We start from the raw sequence: 27,594 nt of genomic DNA, 5'->3' as shown, positions 1-27,594 counted from the left end.
AGTGTTTCTATGGGCTGATCAAATACCTACCAAACTTCAAAACTGATTCAGCTTGGATTCAGATCATATCTTATGCACATTATGTGAACATCCAAAACATAATCTACGTGCTCACTGAAAAAAAACCCAACCCAAAACCAACAAAAAAACCCCAAACAAAAAACCACCCTTGCTCTTCCGTATCTTTATTTCACAACTGCAAGAAAAGTGGAGAAAATTACTGTGTTGGGTTTGCGTGGCAAGGTTTTGGTAGCAGGGGGGGCTACAGGGGTGGCTTCTGTGAGAAGCTGCTAGAAGCTCCCCCTGTGTCTGATAGAGCCAATGCCAGCCGGCTCCAAGACGGGCCCGCCGCTGGCCAAGGCCAAGGCAATCAGCGCCTCTGTGATAACATAGTTAAGAAGGAAAAAAAAAACACTTAGAGAGAGAGCTTTTGCAGCCGGAGAGAGGAGTGAGAAGATGTAAGAAACTCTGCAGACACCAAGGTCAGTGCAGAAGGAGGGGCAGGAGTGCTCCAGGCGCCGGAGCAGAGATCCCCCTGCAGCCCGTGGTGAAGACCATGGTGAGGCAGGCTGTCCCCCTGCAGCCCACGGAGGAAGGATGAGGGGGTGTAGAGATTCCACCTGCAGCCCGTGGAGGACCCCACGCCGGAGCAGGTGGAGGCACCTGAAGGAGGCTGTGGCCTGTGGGAAGCCTGTGCTGGAGCAAGCTCCTGGCAGGACCTGTGGCCCTGTGGAGAGAGGAGCCCATGCCAGAGCAGGTTTGGTGGCAGGACTTGTGACCCCGTGGGGGACCCATGCTGGAGCAGTCTGCTCCTGAAGGTCTGCACCCCATGGGAGAGACTCACGTTGGAGAAGTGCATGAAGGACTGTCTCCCATGAGAGGGACTCCATGCTGGAGCAGGGGAACGATGAGAGGAGTCCTCCCCCTGAGGATGAAGAAGCGGCAGAAACAACGTGTGATGAACTGACCGTAACCCCCATTCCCCGTCCCCCTGTGCCGCTGAGGGGGGGAAGGTTGAAGCCGGGAGTGAAGTTGAGCCTGGGAAGATGGGAGGGGTGGGGGGAGGTGTTTTAAGAGTTGATTTTATTTTCTCATTCCTCTACTCTGTTTTGCTTAGTAATAAAATAGATGGATTCCCTCTCTAAGTTCAGTCTGTTTTGCTCGTGACGATAATTAGTGAGTGATCTCTCCCTGTCCTTATCTCTACCCACAAGCTTTTCATTATACTTCTTCTCCCCTGTCTAGTGAATGAGGGGAGTGACAGAGTGGCTCTGGTGGGCACCTGGCCCCCAGCCAGGGTCAACCCACCACAATTAATAACTAACTTTTCTAGCAGCAATAACAAAACACAATCATACAACAGTAAAACCTGAAGCAGAAAATGCTAAGATTATGTTGATTCCCCATTCAGTGAAGGATTGGTCATTGCTGTAGGTTGCCCACAGCCTGATGGGACCCTTCCTAACGCAAACCTTGGCAATTTCGTCAGGCTGTGCAAACACGTTCCTGTACTACATGCTGCTGGGAATTGTCCACAATCACTGGTTTTCTTAGGAATGATCAACCCCCCAAACTTCTTAGGTTTGAGGCTCTTCATGCTTTTTAGCTCCCTCCAAGTCTGGCTCTCTTGTGTCTCTCAACTTCCATTGACTCTCCTTGTAATTTCTCAGACATATTCTAGCAAGTAAGTACCCAAAACAGAAGAAGAGGTTAAAGACCTCTTATAGGAGTTATACAGGTGCTTTGCTAATATTTACCACCTTTCCACCTTCTAACACTTAGCACATATATTTTCTATATTGTCACTATTACTGGCTAGTGGAAATACAGAGCATATATGAACCACAGACACATAAAAAGTGCAATACGCACGAGTTCAGGCCACTTAATGGCCAAGGAGAAATGACCAGCAAAATAAACACTAGGTAGGAAAAGGGCCACTGAAGAAGGCAAAGGTTATTTATTAAATCAAGGCTGTTCTTGGCTTCTGTGTCTGAGGATCAAGACCAATGCATAGTAAATGGATGCTAATTCTGCAACTAACAGTCAGATATATTGTGTAAGTTCTGTATGTCCTGTGGTTTTTTGCATTGCAAAAGCAGATGATACAGGTCAGGGATCTGGTGGTAGATCATAACTTGAGTTGAAGCTGAAGCCTGCAGTTGTCTTTGGGTCATGGATTTTTATATGATTTGCTTGTGCTAGGCTAAAGATTGAAATATGCTTTACCTGTATGATCTCTCTCTGTCATTAAAAGTAATAGATTATTTTCCAGGGGAATGAGGCATGAAGAACAAAAGATAGCACAAAATGCATCCATTTATATTTCACTGGAAAACATAGTGAATGAAAGTGAAAACAAAACAAAAAACAGCCACAAGGAAATCTGTGATTGGTGCTAACATTTTATACTGCATCTTCCAGGATGTCACAAGGATTGCTCTGCTGATATGTAGGTGCTGCACCCACAGGCATTACCTATGCATAGAAGCTATCACTGATTACCATGCATTTTCTTTGGCATTTGAAAAAAGTTAGTCACAAAATGCAACCAAGAAGGCATGATATATACCATGATGTTGGTTCTGTCTCACATTTCTCCTTCACTTGTACACACTTTCCAAAACTCAAGCCTATTTTAGCAATCCTACCATAACTTCCCTAAACCAAACAGAAGCAAGGGATGCTCAGCTCACTATTCGCTAGGCTTCCTATTCTTCCACAAAATTTGAAACTTCCTAACAGCCTCTCCCCCCTTACAGTCTACCGTCACCCTTAGATGTCATTGAAACGATACTAATAATATTTGTAGCTGCGTATGACACTCAGCCACCAGGAGCAAAGCTATTTGGCACTGTAATGCAAATGACTGCATTCATCAAATGAGCTTTGTTAGTTATTCATTGTGTTCCTTATCGTTCCCTTCCCCAAACCCCGGTGCCTCGGCAGTGCGCACGGAGGTGTGTCGGCGGCAGCATCCCCACTGTAAAACCCACCCTTATCAGGCAGAGCAGGGCGCCGCGGCAGTGACCTGCCAAGTCACCGCGTCCCCTCTCCTCTCCCTCACCCTTTTGTGCCCAGCGCCGCTCTTTGTCCTCATCCACGGGATCCGTCTCCCCCTGCTCTGCTCACCGCGCCAGACCCTCTCCCACAGCTGGAAGAATGATTTGCAATGAAAGGGACTCTCGAGAGATCTGTAATTCCCTCCTTCTTCTACCCCATCTCCTCATTTTCCTCTGAAATTGACTGCTCCCACCAACCTTCTGCAGGGACCGGATTCTAAAAACAACTACCGCGACAAAACCGCCCAAGCCATGGTGCATATCTCAGCAGCCCAGCAGGCCTGCACAGACAGAAAACGGTATTGACAAGTTTCGAAAGGGACAGACGCCGACTCTGATGCAGGCAGGCACTCAGGGCTTTTTTTTCATTAAATCTTTCAGTGCTTAACACAGTTCAACATATCATTCTGTACCTCCGGAGAAAAGCTTTTGGGGGCTGGAGCCAGAGATTAATCCCTCTGTAATTTCTACTGCTGCTGGCGGTACTAACTGCCAAGGGATTTGGGGGAGAGATAATGGCACTGTTAGCTTGTAACCTAGGTGTAAAAATGGTCTTAATAAAACCGGGATGGTTGAGGCCCCATCAATAACTGCCACACACCAATTTTATTTGATGCAATAGATGCAGTCCATTTGATGTGATACAGGAGGCTCATCCCAATATGGTAATTAATAGAGGTTGGGGACCTGCTCAAAAAATTGTCTACCATGACAGCGAAGCATCCAGGGCAATCCAGTCAGTTTAACCTCTAAAGCAAATGTAAAGATGTAAAAAGAGCTTTAGTAAGAGGACTGGTCTGGATCTTTCTTCAGTGTAAAATGCAATTAAACAGGGTATAAAAACTGTGTATAATTAAACCAGTTTGGAATGATTCTGTCAGATATTCCATAATTAATGTTTGTATAAGAACAGATTTTCTGTTTTGCAAGAATCAGCAGATAATCAGCAGTTGATTGTTAACCTGCAAATATGCTGATCCAAGCATAATTATTTTTACACATGTACCTACCCTTCCATGAAAACATAAGCAAGAGACATTTCCTCTACCCAAAGAACGGCTCTAACGTCACGAGGCATAATCCCCAAACAACACCAACTGTATTGTTTCTGTTTATCTTCAGCAGAGCTGTTATTCTTTTTTTTTTTTTTGGGGGGGGGGGGAGAGGGGGAAGAAAGAAAAAAGGGTTTAACAGGGTGGAAGCCCTAATTTACGGTTCTTGGCACTCTTGTGTGACCTTGAGCAAAACTGTTTTGTATACCTTTTTTTCTTTTCCTTCCTTGCCTCAGATCAAGATTACTCCATTAGACTGATAGATGCTTTGATACTATGGTTAGGGTAATAGACCTAGAGCAGTACTATTACATGCCCTGGGCAATGTACCTATAGATACTTTATGAACCAAATGCAAGGTTCCTGTAAATCTTTTTTGGAACAAAGAGCGTACGTAAAGATTTGTAGAAGTCAAAGGCTGGAAGAGGAACAGAATACTAGGAATTCATCAGTGTGACAAAGAAAATAACAGGTATTTAACACCACGAGACAGTATTCATTGGAAACTCTCATACTGCTGGTCATCTGTTCTCTCCAATTTTCATAAGCCTCCTCACCTTCCTGAATCTTCAATTTGTTTTGCAGTGGTGGAGAGAGTGCTCATCAATGGGTAATTAAAATTATTAACATATTCATGGTTTATACTGACTTCTGTTAAACTTATCCGTGAATTTTCTGTATTTCAGGTGAAGATTTTGGAAATACAATAGGTCAGAAACAGCTATCTAGATTGTGGTGTTTATTATGCACCATTAAAAAGAGTCCTTGAAATGGTAACAGTCAAAAGAAATTTCTCCTTCCATGTAAGAATTTCCAACTGACTCTGTTACTTATTTCCTTAAACCTCACTGCTCATCCCATCCCATTAAAGTGGTATGACTGATGAGCAAGCCAGGGGACTTGCATGACCAAGATGGTGAAGAATTCTGCTACATCAAAAGAAAAATTTAGATGCAACTCTTCATCTCTCTCATTCTTCACAGGGCTGAACAGTCAATAGTAAGGAATCAGTAAGCAGTTTTCAAAAGCTGCTCCTAAACTTTGATAATATCTATTGTTATTATCAAGTTTGCTCCCATTTACGATCTTATTTTGATTAGGAGACCAGTCCTAACATAGCATATAATCCAGGCATTTACAATAATAATAATAAAGAAGATAACCCTTAAGTCATGCCTGTGTTAGCTCTCCTATGTAATTTTAGTAACCATCATTTACAAAGTTTCTTTCCTTTCCCTCCCTCATCTTATTCCAATCATGCAAAATTCACCACTGACTATAAGGCCATCCAAAGCTCAGACAATTTTTCATGCACTTCGTCTAGGACTGATAGACCATTATCAGAAAAAAATGCCTAATGCCTGCTGGCACCTTCAGTCAGCTGCCAGGAGCTGGAGACGTAACATGCTTCATCCCTACAGGTGGTTGTGCTGCGATAGGACCGGCCGAGCATTTTGGGAAAGCTTGCTCAGGTGTATCTCAAAGATACCACTTTCCACCTAGACTTGTTAAAACCTAACAGGTTTTAGGACTGTTACAGAACACTAAGAAAATTGCTGAAGCTGCTTGAAATTCAGTTGTGACACATATCTAACTCTTGATTGGGCCTTTGAAACTCCTGGACAAAAAACTGAAAGCAACAAAATCAACAATACAGAGGTAGAGTATCACATGGAACTTACTCTATCCAAGATCAACAACATAATTTGCATCTGTATAAAAAAGATTGAGCAAACTAAACTCCTCATCAACCTATACAATACCCATCGTGTCTGTAGAATGTCCAGTGGCTTAACTAACAGTACATTCTACACAAAACATCACCGCTGGTGAAATGTCTAGGAGAAAGGAAATGTTGTTTATATTCCTGGGATGCTGAATTAGTGAATGACACAGAAAACATAACCTAGCTACACATTTCTTACCCTTAAAAGCGGTTGTAAATGTATCATAGTGCAGAAAAATCTAAAGGTGTACTTACAGAAATGGGAACTAAAAAGCTGAAGCATTACATATTCTATTAGCAGAGGGAAAAATCTTTCAGTTGGCCACAAACTCCATAGCACAGAAGATTAAATTTTTGTAGAAAATTATCAAATCAGCAGAAAATAAAATTGATCGTTCCCATGCATACTGCAAAAGCAATATTTTACTGAGAAGACTGAATCCCTCAAATACAACATAAAAGCTTGCCATAATGACAGATAGTTCTATTACAAAAGGTACTGAGTGCATAATTAACCACTGCTAATACCTATCTGAATATTTGAAAAGAAGAAAAATTTATTCAAGTGGGATATAAACTATTCATCAAAGCTGAAAAAAAAAATATAAATGAAATTGCTGCAGTGAAAACAGGCACTAGTCAGGCTATGTTTATGATCCCCTGACAGAAGATGTATAAATAGGAAAAATTTACCACTCATTCACTAGGGGCTAATGAAGCAGAACTAAGATCACACGCACACCATCGCTCAAGTGCAGGACATTTGCAACTTCTCAATTTTATATGGAACTGCCTGTTCAAGTCACATATTCTGTAACAAAGGTCTTTTTTTTTTTTTTTTGTTTCAGTCTAAACAGTAAACTGTAATTGGCTTGGAAGTTTCATTTTTCTTAAGCTAATGTTAATTTAATGAGTATTCTCTCCACATTCCTGGATATAGGTGATGAAAGGCTTTGCTTTCTCAGTTCTCCAGTATCAATCAGTTACATATAGCAGGGCGTAAAAAGTAGTATTTAATTGAAGTTTCCTGCTCTGTAAAATGATTTATACTCTTGGATAAACAGCCACAACTCTAAACTTTAGAGTTTTTTTATAACAGTTCACAAAAATGAAGAAAAGCTAACGCTGTTATTTCCATACTATCCAAGTCATTGTAACTACTTAGCTGCAAATGTGGAAACAGCTAAGTATCCGTAATTTAAGAAAACGCTTCTTAGAGCTAAAACATTTGTGAAGGATAATCAGAAGTTTATACTCTGTAGACAGGTGCAAGTAAGGTCTAAATTCTCAAACAACGGCAAGTTTCCAATCTCTGAATGTTCATTTAGAGTAACGCAAGCTGCATTACTTTGTCAGCCAATAGAGGCATATGGACAATATTCCTGAATATACTCTCAGCTCTGAAAGCTGTAACATTTGCCACTCGCAAGTGTAAACATATTTATGAATTTTTAGCATCATCTTATTCTGACGACTTTATTTATCTGCGTCACGTAGTATTTTCTAGAAGCTGTTTGTGAATGAAATATAAATTAGCGCTCTCCTCACAGAGAGATTTGAAGTATTTCCCATGAATTTACTTTCACAGAAGTCCTAGCAAAAATGCTGCCCTGTAATTTCAGTCAGTGGATTATCCCTAATAGACTATTTTCTCCTTAATTTATTTATGCAGCCTATAATGCACTTAACAAAGATCTTAGTGTGTCAGGTGAATGCTAAATTGATTAAAAACTACAGGCCTGTTTCTAAGAATAGGGAACAAATAGTACCTTGTGCTTCCAGCAGCATGCTAGGAAAATACTCTCCGGAGATGAATTCTGCCTCTGTTCTCCAAGCGGGCCCAACGTAATGCTGATCTATAGGAAGCACAACCTTTTCCTGCTGTAAATACAAATCTCCACTACGCTTATAGCATAAAAGTGTTCTTACTGAAAGGTTGAATTCTGCATATTCTTTTCCATAAGCACACTTCTACAGATGCCTGAAACAATAAAGGGAAAAATATCTTACAGCACCTCAAACTTTGGCCATGGATCTTTAACTTCACCCTGCCTACAGTTACCTACCTGGAAAGGGACCAATACAGCCCTGTTCTACAGATACGACCGTGAGATTAGCTCGCTTATGGATCACCCTCAGACCCCACGAGAGAAGCTGTGAGACAGCCGTGGTGTTGCCGCAACTGGTGGCACGTGCTGCTCAGCAGAAGCCAGGGCGATCCTTCTTCCTTCTGCACGGGCTGAACAAAAACCCCGCCGGTACGGGGAGGCAAGGAAAAGCTCCCTGGTACAAAACTGTATTCGCTTCTTTAATAGCAAGGTAAAAGACATAACAGACCACTAGAAAAAAATCCAGCCTACCACAGGAACAACATTCACGGTGTTTTAACTGCGGGTAGTGAAGTTTTACCCCACATTGCTGTACATGTTAGTAATGCCAGTGCAGTCTGTATTATTCAAATGACTATACTTGTGCTGTGGAGTGGAAAGAATGCTAGTTAATCAGAATTCAATACTTATTAGTATTGAACGCATCCATACCATATATATGAAATCTCCCACTGGAGGAAGTAAAAAAGAAACCTTTTGGTTGAAATGACTTGAGGAGCCATGTCTCAACACTTTGTACACCTGGCACATTTCATTGTGGATGAATTTGCAAATAAATCTCCTGGAATGGCTCAAATCTTTCATTCTTTCCCATCTTTTAGTTGTTGCTGAGGTACAAGCAGCACACCTATGATATTTTATAATTTTGTTTCACCAATGAACAAAGATTGATATGGTAGTCAGAGAATCAAATTAGAAGAAAGACACAGGAGTAAATATTCTGTCAGTGTTGTACAGTGTTCCTGTGCAATAAAAGGAAATCCAATTTTCTCATCCCTCCTCTTGCATTAAGATTTTCCTCGCTAGAACAAAAAGCTAAGCAATTCTCAGTGTCTTCCAAATCAGAAACATGGAAACAACAGCTTTTCTGGAAGTCTGCAACCCAAGGCTTAGAGCAGCTCCCAACTAAAGTCTTCTGAAGCATGGAGAGGTGGGAGGCTGAGACCTATCCCTTCTCAAGTCATGCTAGAAATTGAACAGCACTATTATTTGAATGATGACCTTTCTGCATAGTGCTAAGAAGTGGTTTTGCTTGGCAACATAATTTATTTGTTGGGACCTATTCCCAGCAGCTGCTGCAGTCATTGCAATCCAGAAGGGTAAACTGAGATTTCTATCCCACCTCCCACTTTTTTCATATCCCACTGAAGACATATGCATGGAAAAGAACTACCACTACAGGGGTGCAAATTTCAAAGCATCAGCTATCTGTTGCACATTTTTGTCCTAAAGAAAAGAAAGGGTGCATTCTGCCACCAGTCCCTTTTCCCCAAGTCATTTCAGCACAGAGTAAAAGATTGGCAATATAGCCTTGCACAAGCCCCTGCTCACCCTGGGGTTACTTGTTCAAGTGCCTCTAATGTTAAGGGTGATGATGTGCTTGAATAGTCCAGAGCTGTCCTGCATACGATTCATTGCATTTTTGCCTAACTTCCATTCATTTCAGGAGTTAATTATCTGTAAGTGTTCCTTTAAAATAATGAATCCACTCTCAGCTGGAGGTCAAGCAAGCAACTAAAGAGAGCAGGGGAGTTCATAGAGAAATTACTAAATTAAGGTTCTTAAAGTCCTATTTGCCTATTTTAGTCTTAATCAAGCTCCTCTTCACAAATAATAGACATGAACAATTGTCTTTAAAATACGGATAAATAATAACCCAAGTGAACTACTGCCAACATGAGAATATTATCCACTTCATAAATACACCATCTCCAGCCTGAGAAAAATGTTGGACAAAGCGACAGGCCTTAAAGCCTATCAGCAATCTCAAATAATTATAGATAATAGTGTAGGAAATAATCTCTCACGACTCAGAGCTCTCTGCAGACATTTCCCAGCCCCCAAGCCTTTGGGAACTTCAGATAGAGCACACCAACCAAGCCTGAATTGCCAAGACAAAACATTAATTTCAAGGCAAAATCTAAGAAACCCAAATTCCTGCCATAGAGTTTTACAAATCCAAAACACATTTGAACTTTGCCTGGAAATAAAACTGTAATGCATAGGAGTACCACTAGGGAAGTGAACAGCTGCATTCAGCACTTGCTGAAGTCTCTACAAGAACATCAGGGAGCCTAAAGGGGCCCATTACATTGCATTTTTTGGGCATGGTCAAAGCCCAAATTTGAAGAAAAACAAAAAGTCAGTCTCATTACCATGCTGACACGGTTTAGCAGGACACATGCACAACTGGGAAAGAATGGTTGGCTGCTGTATTGAGAAGGCTGTCATGTAAGCTATAAATAATCAGACATACTGATCACTCATGAGCCTTCACTTTAGCTTTTCCTCTGTGTTTTATCTTTGGTTGTCAGTAAATATGACATCTCTCCTCTCCATTCAGCTGGCTAATGGCCCTCATCTAACTCTGAAACACTGGACTAGCACTTTAGGAAGCCTTCTGTATCCATGAAATAAAGATAAAGCCAATACAAATACAAAGGCTTTTGTATTTCTAGTCTCCCATTAATTGCCCTGAAGATCTTAGCGTAAGGTGAACAAGCACTTATCACTGAGGAGAACCTTGTGACATCCCATACAAGTGTTCTTCCAGGGCACAGGAGCTGTGACTGAGCAAGGTCCTGTGGGTTGTTCCTCAGAGGAAAGGCCTGGGCTTGTAAAACATACCTCCATCCTTCCCTGAGAGGGTATTCAGGCATGCTAGCAATATCTCATGGGCAAGATTATCAGAAGCAGCTGATACATCTAAAAGAGCCTGCATGTTCACTTATCGTCATGAAATTAAAGGAGAAAATATTGACATAAACTTACTGCTCTCAATATCATATCAAAATAATAAAATAAGGGATCTACTGCTAATAAGGATTAATAAAAGTTAAGTAATATAGTTAGAGATAACTGTTCAATTTACTCTATATAGCAGTAGAGTCTCATTTGCTCTTTCAAAGGCATAATCAGTTGAAGGGCACATTTTTCTTCTCTTTGTTCTTTCCCATCAATTTTAATGGGTGCAGAACATCAGTCACATGAAATGTAATGGGACAAGAAGATGGATGAGTACATTTGAAGCTACTAGTCACAGGACAGAAAACATCCTGACAAAGTGACACTGGCAGCATAGGGTTCAACAATAAAGCCTGGACAATATTTAGTAAGTGAAACTACGGTGCTACATGATTTGGTATTCTCACTGGGCAAAATCCTTCCCCTGTCACTATTCATCATGTTCCCACAGGTCAGACTTTCAAAGACATTCTCCTACTGAACATGACCAAATGACATTTTTAATTCCAGGAAATACGTAAATCTGGGGACAAAGAGGTCATTTGGAGATAAATGGGAACAACCTCCTGTATTAGGAACTTAAAACTACTTCACCAAGAAGATTTTAAATGGTTTAGTAAGATTCACACATAAGATTTGAAATATATTATGCACATAGGAGTGAGGAGATGTTACATCTATGCTGAACTTATTGACAGCAACAGGACTCCACTACCGAGCAAGTAGCAAACCCCTCCTATTTTTAATAGTATCTGAAGAAAGCAACACCAATAAATCAATATTTATAAATTGCTCCATATTAAAAAGCCTCTAATTTGTAAAATAAAATAAAAGAATAAAAAAGCAACTTGCCAGGTTAGTTATCTGAGAAGAGATTCTGGGGAAATTACAAAGAAAATTCCTATCAAAACTGTACAGCGAAGGAAAAAAACATTTTCCAACAAACCGAACCAAATCCCCTCTGGACTTTGAGGAAGTGTGGGACTCCAGAGCTGTTGGCAGATCTACACTCTACTGCAACGATCCGCTTGTGTTATAACTTTACCAATAATTGTTAAGGGGATCGATCTAGCATTTTACGATACTTACTGTGATCACCATCAACATTATTAGACAATACTATTCCGGTTTCTTCATTAGCCATTAGCTGAGATCTCTACAGTTAATCTTTAAAGCTTTAAATAATACAGAACTTTATATCAGAAAGGGAAAAGAGAAACCAGGACCTCTTCAAGTATAGGAACGGAATTAGAGCCAGACCTCCAAGTCCCACTGCCACACTAAATAGGCCCTATGCTTCACTACAGCTCAATCGCCCATGCAGTGATGTGCGATATCCAGAAGGCAAAAAGCCAGCTTTTGGCACACTCTCTTAAACAGGGCAACATCCCTCTCCGGCATCACAACATACACTGTGAAGGTGATGGTGTATTCTTTTTTCTAACAAGTACCTTGTTGGAAGCTGTTTACATGAATGCTTCTTGCTATTATATACTTTCATTCTCTCTCACAAGATATGAGACTGCTCTCTAACAAAACGTCCACAAGAAGCGTACGCTGGTAAACGTGATTATACACAGGGAGGAGTTTCCCCACAGTAAGTCACGTATCTCAGAATGGGAAATCCAGAGAGGATGGAAATTCCGTGCCAGGAGAAGGTTTGAGATTTTACAAACAGTAACACAATTCTGGGAAAAGCAAAACATTTTAAGATAAAAGAACACTTGACTCACTTTTGGGTTCCAAATTTCATATTATATTAAATAAAATACCATTTTAAAAATTATTGAATGTAAGATGCTTCAGAAGTTAATAAACCTAAATATTTCATTGTGATGATATATAAACACTCAGATATTTCTGGAAATTCTTTCCTGTATTTTTCCTCTAAGACCACATTTTGGAGAAATATTTAATTTTTCTATGAAGCATTTTGATTCTGATGGAATTATATTCCTCAGTGAAAAACAATCTAGACACCATCCATACTTTCTGGAATTCCTCATTTATAAACTTACGGGTCTATGCCCTTTCTTACTGTAATAGTAGACTACATGACAAATATAAAGTAAAAAAAAACATAAAACCATATAGCAATGAGAGATGCCACCCCCACTTTTAGTAACACCAACCTCTGAGAAAGCATTCCAAATGCTGAACTTTAACTAATAATTGACCCTTTCTTCCACCTTTTCTTGCCATTAACATTTGTTTCGAGCTGGCAGTTCATATGCCCATGGATATCAGGAGGAATCGGAATACTTCACATTCTAGCCAAGAGGAAGTTGAACGCGTGAATAATGATTATTCCCTTAGCAGCTTTCCCTGCAAATCCATCGCTATAATATGCAAAAAGCACACTACAAATACGATCAAACAGATAAAATAGGTTAGTCAATTGTTCTCTTACACCATAGGTAACAGGAGATAATCCTCTTCTCCGATTATTTCAATTATTCAGTTCTCATAAGCATTTAGCAAATTTTACCCATTCCCATGCTCTTCTTGGTCCTCAGGACAGGGGTCCTGGCACTGCAGTTAATTATCTTTCTGACATTAGAGAGCAGCTGAACACCTAATAAGTTTGTGGATCTTTCCCAGGAGCCCCACCAGTTTGCTACAGGTGGACACAGAAGCTGCGCTGACATTTGCAAGCAAGATGGTCCCTGAAGGCGTGTCTGCAGATGCAGGGGCAGAACCTGCGGTCCTAGCCAGAAACCAGCTGGGGCCTTAAGCGTGCCATGACATGCTGACACACCAACGCTTGGCTCCTGTTGGCACTGGTGTCTGTGGACAAGCCCCAAAAGTCTGGGGTCAAACATCTTCTTCCTCCTTAGGGCCATGCACAGCTGCTCACTGACGTGGGTGGGTCTCAGCCTCACTTCTTAAACAAGGATGCCTACCCTAGACATGCAGAAGAATACCAAGCCCTCAAGAATTTGGACTGTTTCTAAATGTATCTTTCAAGTTCATCCCAAGTCCTGTAAACTAAACCTGATTGATATTTGAAAACTTTTCCCCTGATCATGAGTGAGGCTACTTTTCATGGAAAGTGTTTTTCAGAACAGTATGATTCCAGGAGCTAGGGAAAAAACCAAGCAACCACCCCACCAAATACTAAGGGACATGAAACAGAACAGAAAAAAATCTCCATCTGGGTGAAGAACACAAAAACTAAGTTGTATCTAGACAAATTAAAGATGCTTGCAGACTTTTGCAGATTGAGTCCTCTCAGGTTCAACTCTGACATTAATACACATGAACCGCAGAAACTTTACGTGTGACTTGGTAGTTTGGAAGATCACTCATTCTACTGTGCTTATGCTGTTTCAGAGGTCAAACTTCATGGCCAAAACCTCTAGGGAATAAACTGCTACTGTACACAATCAGCCCACAAAACAAAGGAAAATGAATGTTTGCTTTGTTTCACTTTGCTGATTATCAGGGTTTGCTTCTGTCGGTTAAAAAAAAAGCAACCTTCTTCTTGGAGGAAAAGGAATGAATTATTTTTTCCACCTGAGAGAAGAAGGATATGTAGAATTTCCTGACTTCCTGAAAGTGAAACAATAAAAAACTACAACAGTGATGGTCATGCAAGTTTATATCATCCTATTATGTAGAAATGGCCAAATAGCCACACAATCCTCTGCCTGTCCACACCAATATTTTAAACTTAAATACAAAATACAAACAACTATAAGAGACAGTTTACAGTGCATTACATGAAGACACTGCAATTCCATTTCTAGGTTCAGTCCATGGCATAAAAATATTTGTAAAATTTTCGTTCTGAACTACTGCTTATTGTAAAAAAAATACAGATAATCTGTTAACAGTTACTGATCTAATATCCTCTCTGAACAGACTGATTTTTGTTAAAATTATTGACCAAAGTAAAACAAATGACAAGCTTATTACACAAAATAGCAAGTAACTATCATCACTGCAACCACAAAGTAAGTGTATAAAGAATAATCTGCATCTAAATTTTTAAATTCTTTCTGTCTTGATATTTTGAGGTAATGGTTGCAAGCTAGGAAATTGAAAAAAATTATCTACCTAACAGTATCATCAAACTAATTTGCATGAACCTAGAAGATCAGGAAAGTCTTTATGGTTGAAATTAGCCAGTGGGTTCAAAGTTATGGAGTGGAAAAAAAAATCAGGTACTATTATAAAAAGCTCATGTCCTTTTAAATAACAGGTCAAATACACTCTGAAGTTAAACAGCCTTAAAGGCAAAGGTCCAAGCATTTTTCAGCTTCTTCTTTTGTTATTTTTATGAGACCTTGCCAAATCCTTAGGGGTGGAAGAACCGCTGGTTATCACCAAGCCCTGCTGTACATGTCTCCATTAAGCTCTTAGCTCGAGAGAAAACTGGTGAAACAATCTCCTGTCAATTAACTCTTAACATATACTTGGCAGAGTGTTTGGCTGACATTTTAATGCCCCTCCCCTTCAATGAACCACAAAACAGAAATACTAACCCCCTAAAATATGCTTCTTCAGCCGTTACCAGTCTGTGAATGCTCAAGGTAGCAAGAATGGCTTCATCACATCACTGATGTGTAAGACTCACATAAAGATGTGTCTTGCCTTAGGCCTGAGGATTATATCCATACCAAATCACATCAGGAAGCAAGCCTCAAGAAAGGATAGCTCTTTAAAAAATGTATAAAAATCTGATCATTAGAATCCTTAATCCCCATTGTTAAATTCAAGATGCAAGGAACAGCAAAATGACAGAGAAAATCATGCTATTCAGTACCTCAGCCACTTTTTTTTATTTTTCATGGCACTGCATATTCCTGCAGATTACTGATATAATCTCAGTACAGCTTTTTATAGCTGCCTCTGTTGTACCTATCCCCTGAATCCTTATCTCACATACTATTGTCTGCTTTCTTATCTCACAAGTCTTTCTTTATCCTTCCTCTTGAGGTATGCACAGGAACTATATGCCTTTTACAAGACAGTAAACAAGGGCAGAAAATGAAAGCCTGGCCCTAGTGAAGTCAGTGGCAACACTTCAGTTTCCTGGATTTTATCAGAAAAAAAATAAGCGTTTTATCAAAGGTAGTTGGCATGAGATCAAAAATAACACTTAGGTACAATTCAAGTGTCACGTTCAAAAGAATGATCCCAAAAATCCTGCTAATGGGCTTGGGTTTTTAGGAAATCAGATGAGAACTTCCTTACATGCCTAGTTGTATGCATAGGTGTCTTCTCTACAGACCAATTCACTCAGGTGGCCAGGGCTGGTTATTTTAAGCAGCCTGTATGTCCCCAGACACAAATCCCCACGGCTCAGTGCTCCAGGACTCCTCAGGGAGCCTTCACACCTAAAGACAGCTCTGTGGTGAGAGCCTAAATCCAGACAAGCGGTGGCCTTTCAGACGTAACTTCTCTTTTAAGCCCGGGGCTCTGGGGATGGCACCCAACGCTCCCCCAAGCCATGGACCGGCACCCAGTGTGGGACGATGAGCTCCTCCACCAGCAGCAAGAGCTCAGTTGTCAGCAATGCCACAACACTGGCTTCTCTTTTTGAGAACAGCCTGCAGAAATGTTATGGCAATGGGATGAGTTATATAGATGAATGCTGGCTCAATTACTGATGTAAAGAAAATAAGCAAGGAAGCAGAAGAACCAGGAAAGCTGTGCCTGCTAACCACATAGACCATCTCCTCGTCTATAGGAAAAGTCAACTTTTATGAGCTCGGTTTTTAACGTCTTTTCCATTCAGCAGAGATTCTTTAAGGAAATTCCAAGCAAGTTTCTAGGACATGGCTAGAAACATATGACAAGCTTTACTTCATTATATTTTTACCATAAATACATTGCTCTACTAATATGAGACAGTGCAGCTTTGAGGGGAATTACATAGAGCAGAACTCTAAAACTGTTTGGTTAAACTGAGAGGAAACAGTACTCCTACAAGTTTGTTGACTCCTTCAGCATCTCAAAATTTATTTTTGAACTTTTCAAACAGATAAGTCAGTATTCAGAAGACCTGCTTAGAAAAAAATAAGAATCACAGGGTTCTCAATTGTTTTGCTTAAACATTAAGAGAGGAGCAAGAAAGAAAAGCTATGAAATGCAGTAAGATCGAACTAGATCTATTTTTGCTGATTTAATTCAACTCAAGATAATTCAACTAATTGCCAGACAATTAAATTTAGAATTTTCTCCTTTCATATTCTCCAGAGGTAAAAGTGTACTGTCACAGAATTTCTATTAAAAATACAACTTAGATATAAATGGACCCAAAAATGTGTTTGTGCTGATGCAGCACAAGATCGTACTTTCCCATTGGTGGTGAAATTCATAAGGAGCATTTGGAGGTGGCACTGATACACAGCAAACAAAGGTGATGCAAAAGCTGCCAGCAGATACCTCCAGAAAAGAATGAGGGCTAATGGCAAACACATTGAAGAGCTGTCATGTGAAGTAAGTACCAAAGATGAGTATTAGTAATTAGAGATTGGTTCAGAAAGAAAACAAGGATCACATCATCTAGTCTATTTAATTCTCTGAATATATCCAAACTTCATCAAGACCAGAGAAGGCAGGTCCCAGTGACAAAGAACACTGCTTGGTCCCCAGTCTTCCTTCCTTATTCCAATGCCAGCTGTAAGCATCATCTCCTGAAAAATACAGAAGTGCCTCTGCTGTTTCATTGGGCAGGCTTGATGTCTCTCTTCTGAACACCTTTGAATTTGAAGAGATGTACTACTAAAACTCAGTACTTCGAGTAGCCCATGGGATATAAAAATGAACATAAAACCAGAAGTCTAAACTGGTGAAAATATGAGCTTTATGCTCATTATGGAAACCAACATGAGAAGTAAACTGCATAATCAGTCTTCAGAGGATTTAAAAATGCTGCAAGCAGGCTCTACTATTATCGCAGGTCAAATGGAAAAATAGAAATGTGGAACCTTCTAGTTTTAATCCCAGCTCCACCACTGACTTTTTGAGCCATCCCAGATTGCCTTTGTTTTCTCTTCTAGCTTTTCTCCTTTCTCCCTTTCAATTTTAAGCTCACCTGAGCCAGGACTGCTTCTTAACATGTAACTCAAAAAAGAAGTTTACACTGGTCTTTGGTTGACCTCCAAAAGTACTGTGGTCTCTCTCTCCCTCCCCTCTTTTTCTCTTGGTTAACTGCACATTTTGAAAACAAGGCATAAAAATTCCAGCAAGCAGAAATGATTTCCACATGATATCCACAGAATTCTGTGAAAAATCTGCATTTTCTTGAGTCTCACACACGGCTATTGAAGATCACTGCTGACAATAGATCAGATTCCAGTTTCATTTCCTCCAATCCTTGGCATATTTCTCTTATCCTTACTGCTAAAGGGGAAGAGTACACATCATGCAGCTAACAAATGACTTAAACTCACTTCTTTCATCCCAACAGTGCAAGAGAAAATCAGCTGAGAATGGCAGAGGTCTGCTCCTAATGGACACGAGCACACACCAGGTCCTACCTTCTCTAAGTGACTTGATGTAGACTTCCTGGCTGCACATTCATTAGCTCAATCCTGCTTACGCAGCACACAGGAAATAATAATAAAGTGCCCCACAAAGTAGCATGTAGGGCCATAAATTTCAAATCGAGACAACTTCTGTTTCTCCACCAGTAGGTGTATGGATAAGAGGACTTGGGGGGATGCTATGCCTGATACCTTTTCATGGTGAAGTCAAGAAGCAAAGCGGAGCCATCTTCATGTCCTGAGGACAGGTGAAGAGGCACTCAGAAGCACAAGGGTGCTTCACCAATGCGTAGTGGTATCTCAAAAGCTTTCATTCTTAAAACATGACTATTTATCTTTTTGTTTTAATCCCAGTCTGCACGTGCAAGACAGTTATCAAAACAGAAGTCTCCATCACATAAGCAAATGCTGTTTTCGGAGAGGACCTCCATGGTCTCTGACCTGCTATCTCAGGGAAAGGCAAACAAGCCTGGAGGAAGGGGGTGGGGGGGAGAGCGAGGAATTATACGTATTCTAATGATGTCTTCATTTCCCAGCAGCTCTACAACAAAAAGCTCTCCGGTGCTGAATCTGACCTCCTACAAACAGTAGCAGAAAACATGCCTCACTGTAAGCGCTTGCATGGTTTTCCTCTGCAAACACGTTTTCCTTTGTTTACTGTATTTTTAAGTACATGAGTGCACAGACCACCCACAGTATCAGGTAGCCTAGCACTGGAAAGGTGAGAGATGAAGCTAGGACTGCTTCCTTATATGAATATAAATTAATCTATCTGATCCACACATGCTAGTGAGCCACAGCTCATCCTCAGTCAGTTCATGTCCCTGACAGGCTAACATGTCCCAAGCTCTCCAGAAAGCATGCAGATAAAAGAGCCAAGGCTGTGGTATAGGAATTTCAGGACTGGAGAGTTAAAAAGGGATTTTCAAATCAAGTAGTAATGCCTGCCTTGGCTTAATTTAATTTATCATATTGTACTGCTGCTCCCAACCATAGCAGCAAATCAGTATTGTACACAGAAGCACTTATGGTGCGAGATAGTACCTGAGCTCGACTGTAGCACCTGGTTAAAAATACGCTCAGTATCCTCTGGGCTCTGACCTGCATACACTGAAACAAAGATAGGGATGAGTTTACAGATGAACACAGGATCTGGCAGCGAGCACACTAAGTCATTTCTTTGCTCTCCTTCTGCACCTTATCAGTGACATTTCCCTAACAGCGCAAGATGCAGCACCAGGCTCACTGCATTTCAGCTCCCCAAGGAAACTTGCTCAGATCCTCCCAGGGATTACACTTTATCTGGCAACCACCAGAGTAAAAAGGGAAAGCATTAGTTCATTTTGCACCTTGGTTGCTCACATCCACAGACACTCCAACCCAACAGCAGAGAAGATAACAGATAAAGGGAAGAATTTCCCTAGGATCTCTTTAAAAACCCCACCTTTTGGTTTGCTGATCTTTTCAATAGCATTTATTACTATGCAACATTACCGCAATGAATATTTTGAAAATACATTTGCTCTAAACCAGGCACAGCCTCTTTTCTCCTTACACAAATGCAGCCCTTTAAGAAATGTCTAATCCCCTTCATAGCACAATCTGCATTTCTTATTCCCTGGCACAGAAAAGCAGACACCGACCTACTCCACTCTCTCCATTTTACACTTTTAGATCAGTTTGGCAATCCGGAGCTGGGGAGGGGGAAAGGGAGGAGAGGGAAATGTTCTGCTACGCTTTTCCCTGTGCTATTGCTGTAAGAAAAACATGATGATGGGATTACAACTCACTATTGAACTAAAGGGAAGTGTTCCACCTAGAGACCGTCTTCACCAGGCAAGGCAACGGGCAGGTTACCTGCAAACGGACACTCTTTTAGGCTTGAATATGCCTGCTGGTTCTGTGGTAAAAAATGATGCAGAGGTATTGCCCCCAGTAGTAATTAACAATGTTAATCTTCTTCCTCTCTATGGTGATAAAAAGAGTCATTTTTATATTTAATTAATGCAGAGGATCATTTTGGAAACTGGCTAATGAGGCTCTGATCACATTACCATGAAAATGTGCATTAACACCACAACTGAGGAGGCTGCTTCATGTGTGGAGAATCCACTTTGTAATTAGCCCACTGTGAAATGAATCACGTCAGGAGGAACTCGGAGGGAACCAGTCGGCAATGGGCACTTAGCTGCTGCTGTGCCAATAGACCACCAACACCGTGAGCTGTTTTTTCTCCTCCACGCTGCCTGTCAGCAGCAGCACAGTCCAAACCTGCAAGCGTTCAGCCTCCGTCAACGGCAATGTGTCAAAGCCAGGACAAATTACAGACAGGGAGAGAACAGATGCTGAAAGGCACTAAACTTTAGTATGCGAGGGTCTGCTGTGCCAAGAGGAAAAAACAAACAAAAAGCTGCAAATCAAATACTGATTCAATAGGACCTGAGCAAAAATTATGGGCTATTATGGTAAGTGCTTGTTTCGTCTTTTCTCATCTTATCCTGAAGGAGCTGGGAACATGTAAGCAGCACGCTGCTACACTGCTACTCGTACTGCTACGATGCTGAAAGAGACACCAAAATATCTAGATGGGATTAAGATCTTTGTCTAGTAGCAAACAGAAATAAGACACACACAATGAACGAACAAGCAGCACACCTCACCCGTGGAAACCCTGTTGTACTCAGTACCTGTTTAAAGGTGACAAGAACGTTTCAGAATCATTTCAATTTTAATTAATTAATCTGAAAATTTAACATACTTCTTGACCAGCACAGACATGCCATAAAAACTTTGTTCCTTAACTTAGAAATACTTGACAGATCACAGACTTAACGCTTTCAGAGGCAGCAGTGCAACTTATCTGAAATCAGCCTTATTACCAAAGCCAAGGGCTTCCTTAAAACATCACCGATACGGTTCAGTGAGACTGCTGCTATATGACTGACATCTTGGCAGAAGATGCACAAAAATGTTAAAAGAATCCCACAGGAAGTCATCTGAAGGGGGAGTGGCAAACGAGCAGAAAACAACAGGCACCCAAAATACTAATAATTACCAACACCCCCCCAACAACTTAGCTAGCAATTTTGCAAAGGAAAAAAAAAAGGCAAAGCAAAACAAAAGCATGTCTACTTACTCTCTGTAAAGAACACACATTTTTACTCTGGAGATGCTGGTAATATCCTCTGCACTCACCTGTGAAACTTCATAGAGCAGTTTGTAGTGCTCCTCTCTCTTCTGAAAAGTGCAGAGATTGCAGCCCATCCTAATAAGCAACACAAGAGCAAAGCCTCTAATTTCCCCAGCACTGAAAGGCAAATGCACTGACAGGGAATCACCCTCCAGACTTGACTACTGTTTTTCATCAGTCACTCCAGCCCCGAAACACAGGCACACCACTGTTAGCTGGAAGCACAAGGCAGGGCAGTGTGTAGCAGCATGCTCTTCTTCCCTTTCCCTAACTATCTTACACTCACGTATACACACACAGAGTTTCGACTCAGTTCATGGCAACACTCCCCCTGTCTCTGCATCAGTGCACATGACTACACAGATTCTCACTCATGAATATTAATAGCCTCTCATTGATTATTTATGACAGAACGTGTTAGCGGGGAGGGGTGTCATAGCTGCTGCTGATGACAGATGAATATTCACTAATTAAGAAGCAAATGTACTGTGGTTAAACAAAATTCACTTGTGTCAATACCATCTCTGTTTATTAAGGTTAGAGGGACTAAGCCTCACGTATTTCACCCACACTCGCCTTAATTTTTACAGTAATTGTGAGACTAATTCATGAATGGGGGTGGAAAAGGCACAAGTCAAGTCTTATGTTAGGTCTCCACCTTGTGCAACAGGGATCACGGAATACATTTAAAATATTTGTAAGCATTTTAAAAGAGTGCTTGTGAAACCTGAGCTGATGTTGCTCAAAATTTAAAGCAAAGAAGGAAGGAGAGAAAATTAACCCAGATGGCTATACTGCTAGCTTCACCTTTGACACTGCCAAATTTAGCCAAAAATTCCAGCATACTCGTAAAAAGCATGAGTCTGTAACAACTTGTCATAGATATCCAGGATATGTGGAAATGCAGGTGTGCCTGATCTGGTGCTTTTTACATATATACAGACATTGTACCTTTTATTAAATAATCTTGCATTCAAGTCTCTTCCGGTATGTAGAACAGATTAATAGTAATTATAGCCCAAATTTCCAAGAAACTGAACAGATATACCCTCTTGGACTCCTAGATATCAAAGCTTTTATTATAACACGTCATTATATCTAATTTTACCATTTGTAAATTAGATTTTAATGGCTCCACAATTCTCAATGTGTGTATAAAGGCAGGGATGCATTTAAAATTAAACCCACATGTTAAATGTTAAGGCCAATGGAAATCACACTTAATTCCAGGCTGACATTAATCTCTATATTGTATATCATGTAATCCATTGGTAGTTGTGCAAGATAAAAAGCCCAAGCCATGACTAACCAAGACAGAAAATAAAAAAAGTTGCTTTTGTTTTATTGCTCCTTCCTCAGCAACTCTGCTAATCAAGAACTATGTCCTTGTTTCAAAGCATCTTTAATCTGGAGGGGATAGCAGGTGGGATCCAAAGCAGAAATAATTACTTGGAAACCAATGAAACCAGTTAGTTAAGATTGACACCGGACCCTAAAGAGTTGTAATTACTAAGCACTGATATACAGCTACTATTATTTTTTTTTTTTTGGTACCATTTCCTAAAAGTGCTTTGTCAAACATTTAAAATCGATAACAGGAAATGATTCTAATGAGCACTAATTGTTAACAAATTGGCTTTGCATCTAGCAGCACCTCAAACACCACCAACACTGGGTAGCAAGCAGATCAACAATCATGTGCTGCTTATCAGTCCTGCCCCTTGGGATGTAATAATCCGATTTTCTGGGCCTTAATTTTACCTAACAGCCGGGATGAAAGCCAAGCAGAGAAACCTACAGGAAAAAAAACCTGGACCATTACTGCAAACTCTGCATATTAGTAAAGTTTGCTAGAACCTTATGTAAATTACAGATAGGTTGAGACTAAATCTTAATTAAATTTCATTTCTTTTAATAAATGAGCAGAGTCAGGAGGAATCAAATAATGACCATTAACAGAGCAAGCTCTTCTCGTATCAGCTTCCAGCACTGTTCTGAAACATAACATCAAGATTCATTTTTATTTGGTGGAAGAACCTGAGCAGGCAGGTTTGGTTCTGAACTTTCCCAAAGTCCAAGGATTTCAAAGCCAAACCATGGAGGTGGGTTCATCATTGTTAGAAAGAATCAGCCTCTGTTCTCCTCCTCCACATTCCCATGAAATGCTGTTCATGCTGAGAGGTTTAAGCCCATGAAGCAAACATCAACTCAATCTTTGAAGGTTTCTATATTGTGAGGTGCAGAAGGATTCTCAGATGTGTAAATTTTGAACTTAAGACAGTCAGATCAATAAACTACACAACAGTCATGCAAGGACAACCATGCCATCTTTCGATGAAAGTGTTCACTCCTTCCACTGACACAACTTCTTCCTCTGACACATACACAGTCTGAAAGCTAAACTACATTCATAAAAGGAGCCATGATTTACCCTGGATATATTTTTGATAGTCCCTTAAAATTAGTTCTTTAAAAAAAGGGGGAGAAAGGATATATTGTAACAGGAATCCAGTTCTATATGTAAGAAACAAACAAACAATCAACAAAAAACCCGCCAACCCCAACAGATAAAATAAGCAACGGAAAACTACAGTTAATATTTAAGCAATTTCCCCTGACAGTCTCTTTTTTCATCCCTCCTCCTCTGGTTCTTTTGTTTCCTTCTCACAAGCCGACATAGGCTTCCCCATTCATTTATCAAGTGCCTGTCCTCTGCCCATACAGAGAGTAAAAGGGTTCTGTCTTCTGCTCCTGCGTCCACTAATGGGCACAGTCTGCAGGGATGGATAGATTTATTTGAGAAGGAAAGGTGTACTTCCAGGTTCCATCTAAATATGCTGCTTTGATTTTATATGTGGTCAAAATACCAAACTTTGTGCAGCACAGAGTGACACTCAAGGCAAAACTTGACTGAACTAATGACTAAAATGAAATATATGAAGTGCTTTGGTCAAGTTGAATTTGATGTTGGGGAGAAAGCAATCTCCTTCTTTCCTTCCTTCTCTCCCTCCTCTTAATCCTCCTCCAACATCAAATTTGTAGCTAAAGGGCCCAAAAAGGTACTAAAACATAATCAAGTAATTCTTATTCTACATGTAATTCAAAGATATTTGAATAATTCAATGCTTTTCTTGATTGTAGAGTTCTCCATGCTCATCACCTACAATTTAATGTTACCATAAAGACTAAAATCATAATTTATAGTCAAACCAGGAATGCAATAATGCAAAGGGATGGAGTTTAATTTCAAGAAAGTTACAGCAAAATTTCTGTTAACATTTTCAAACAAGGTGCCCTTGTTTAGGTCCCCTAATTCATTTTAAGCATCTAGGAGATGACTTGCACATTTAGTATATAGTTTCCTCATTGAGGTATAGAACTGTCTAATTATAAGCACCCATGCTTGAAAGTTTATCATTGCAAAAAATGCAAGGCAATGACACTGCAAATTAAAGGCAACTCCTTTATATCTTCTCTATCACACAGTTAAAAGACACAATAAAATATAACATTCATTTTAAGTGAGGATAGTGAAGCTGTTGGTCCAAACTCAGTGGTGAAACCCAGTGAGGCAAACGTGGAATTCCAAGTTTCCTTTGCATACCCTTGAATTTACCAATCCCACTGCATTTACTATATAAATTTTGAAGAATTCCCAGAAATTTAGCTAGCAATGCAATTTATAGTCTTAGGGCTGCATATCTGTAAAACAAAAATACCATAAGAAAAAGGGAGTTGGAGAAACCCTCTGCTTATCCCCACTGTCCTAAACAAAGGCTCAAACTCATAAGGTTTGACCTCAAGTCTGGCCAGATCTTTTAGTTCATCGTGATAGTGTTTTTCATAAAGCCTCCGCTGTTGGCATCAGGTGATTGTATGCATCAGTCAGTTTATGTATTAGAAAAACAAAGACTTTTCCAGCCCTACGATTTCAGAGGAAAACTTAAAAACCTTCAGTAAATGTTACCCAAAGACTCAGAATTTGCATACAAGCTAACCAGCTTGAACTCTAAAATAACATAATGTATATTACCCAGTAGGCTAAATGAAGGTGCAAACTATGGAAGTATAGAGTCTTTGAAAAGGGCTTAGGCTCCAATAAAATAGATATTTGCAAATATAAAAAACTGGAAAATTTAATCACACTCCCTACAAAAGATACATGAAAATCTAACTCCAGGTAAAAATGCACTACGCGTTTTCCACAAACACCAGAACACACTTACAAAATGCATGATTAAAAAGAGTAAGAATGTGTATCTACAATAAAATGCAGTATTTGCAGGAACATAAATTTATGTCCATAGGAAAGACACTTGTTTAAACTCATATCCTTTTGCATAGCCACCGAGATTTCATGCACTGCTCAAAGTTGCAGCAAGAAAAAGGGTGGTGGGAGAAAAGGCAGGATGTGGATTTCCCATGTTCTGTATTTCCTAGGAGGACTGTAATTTATCTGAAGACTATCCACATCTACCTGATTGTAAAGCAAATGGGCTCCACAAGTGGAATCCTCCATTAGGCTCAGTTGCCTCCTGGAAGGTAGGCAGCACCTACAACTTCAAATGACACAAGTCCAGTCTATTGATCATTTTTTTTCTTCCATCCATGGTTAAATTGACACAGATCTATGGGATTCCTCGTCTAAAATGTAAATACATGTCTAGAGAGAAATGGAAAGCAAGCACGTGAGGAACCTTCTCTGCCACAATTGCTTACAACACAAGAGCTACTTGTCCCTTTTGTTCTACACAGAAAAAAAAAAAAAAAAAAAATGAAGCCCTGTTTATCTATCACTCCCACGTGAATGAGCTGGCTAGCTTTCCTTGGGAAAGATACCTTTTTTTCTCTTTTCTTTCTCAAGGTTTCATCTAGGATATTCTTTCCTGAGGTTTTTACTCTGAGTGGTATCCTTATAGTTTCTTAAACTGCTGCCATTATCAATTACAGAAGTGTTGCAGAACCCCAAATCATGCTGATACTGAACTTTAAGGCCTCAGGAATACATAAAGACATCAAGTGGATGGTGTCAGTTAAATTGAGAAAACCAGTCAATGCTGGCCCTAAGAGTCTTCTCTAAACTAAGGACTTTTAAAACAAATTCTAAAAGAAACTGGACTTTCTCTTTACTTTCTCTACCTCATCAGTTAGTTAATTATAAGGAAACTATCATCTGACACACCTTTACTTTTTTGTAACCATGCAATCATGTGAAAACAGATAGCTCTTTACTGCACTAGAGAGTTTCAACACTATGGAGTGTACAGAGTAGAATTACTCATAAATAAGCTTGAAAGGATTTAAAAGAAACGACAAAATTTTATTCAGGATAGCCAAACCTAAACTGTCTGAACAGAGTTGTGGAAAAAAACTCTGACTATAGATAAATTGAGATATGAAGTCCCATGTTAACAAACATTAAATAATGCACTTAGGGAATATTGCTAAAATATCCGGAGTCATGGTCTCTAGAGTAGTTATTTCTACTCAGAAAATAAACCTGGAGTTGTGGATAGTTTCCTTGAACTACAGGTTCAATGCTTAGCCATAGTGAGAAGTCAAGTAGGGTGTGAGGAATTTTAGGAAAAGACTGAAAATAGAGCAGAAACTATCATCAAGAAACTGCACAAACCCCAGCAATACCCACATTTGAATACAGCCAGCAGTCCTGGTCTTTCCATCTCTAAATCATTTAATGGAAATGGAAGAGCTGTGAAGAATAGATGAGAAACACAGATGTGTAATAGTTCACTTTCCCTGCATCTTTCATCTTAATCTATAATTTTTTCCCTCCTACGGAAGCCATTCCTTCTCACATTACACAATGAAATAATCAGACAATACATTTAAAGCAACAAAAGCAAGTCTGGATTTTTTTTTCCCCCAAGTAATTTCACTGTGGAACTCATTATCAAAACTCAGTGGAAGCAAAAAGCAGAGAAGGGTTCAAAAAGTTATTAGAAAACTTTACGACAGATAACTGTCAGTAGTCATCCACCTGCTTCGGAAGCCCGTAATTCACTGACTCCTGGGAGCTATGAGGCAGCGTACAGCAGCGAGATGTCTCCAAGCAGCCACTTGCTGATAGCTTGCCCGTGTGTTTATTGTTGGCCTCTTCAGAAATCTAATACTGGCAATACGATCCTTTACTAATTCAATTCGAAAGCTCCAAATTTACCAGTTCTTGCACAAAAAGCCAGAGTATGTACTAAACT

At 40.0% G+C, this 27,594-nt stretch overlaps 1 protein-coding gene across 2 annotated transcripts in view; it reads right to left on the bottom strand.

Annotated features, from left to right (window-relative positions):
• The window catches only part of PDZRN4 (PDZ domain containing ring finger 4), a 259,655-nt gene that overhangs the window by 89,324 nt on the left and 142,737 nt on the right, over positions 1-27,594 (bottom strand). Inside the window, exon 1 of one of the 2 annotated variants that reach the window (XM_054811678.1) lies at positions 21,385-21,472. The exons of the other annotated variant lie outside the window; for it this stretch is intronic. Coding sequence (XP_054667653.1) covers positions 21,385-21,453 — 69 coding nt within the window. The 5' untranslated portion in view covers positions 21,454-21,472. Of the gene's footprint in view, positions 1-21,384; positions 21,473-27,594 lie in introns of those variants that run through there. 2 annotated transcript variants of the gene reach the window in all.

Source organism: Grus americana, chromosome 1, assembly GCF_028858705.1.
Source record: "Grus americana isolate bGruAme1 chromosome 1, bGruAme1.mat, whole genome shotgun sequence".
Classification (NCBI taxonomy): Eukaryota; Metazoa; Chordata; class Aves; order Gruiformes; family Gruidae; genus Grus; species Grus americana.
Note: the sequence above shows the minus strand (reverse complement) of the source record. Positions and strands in the feature narration are given on the sequence as shown.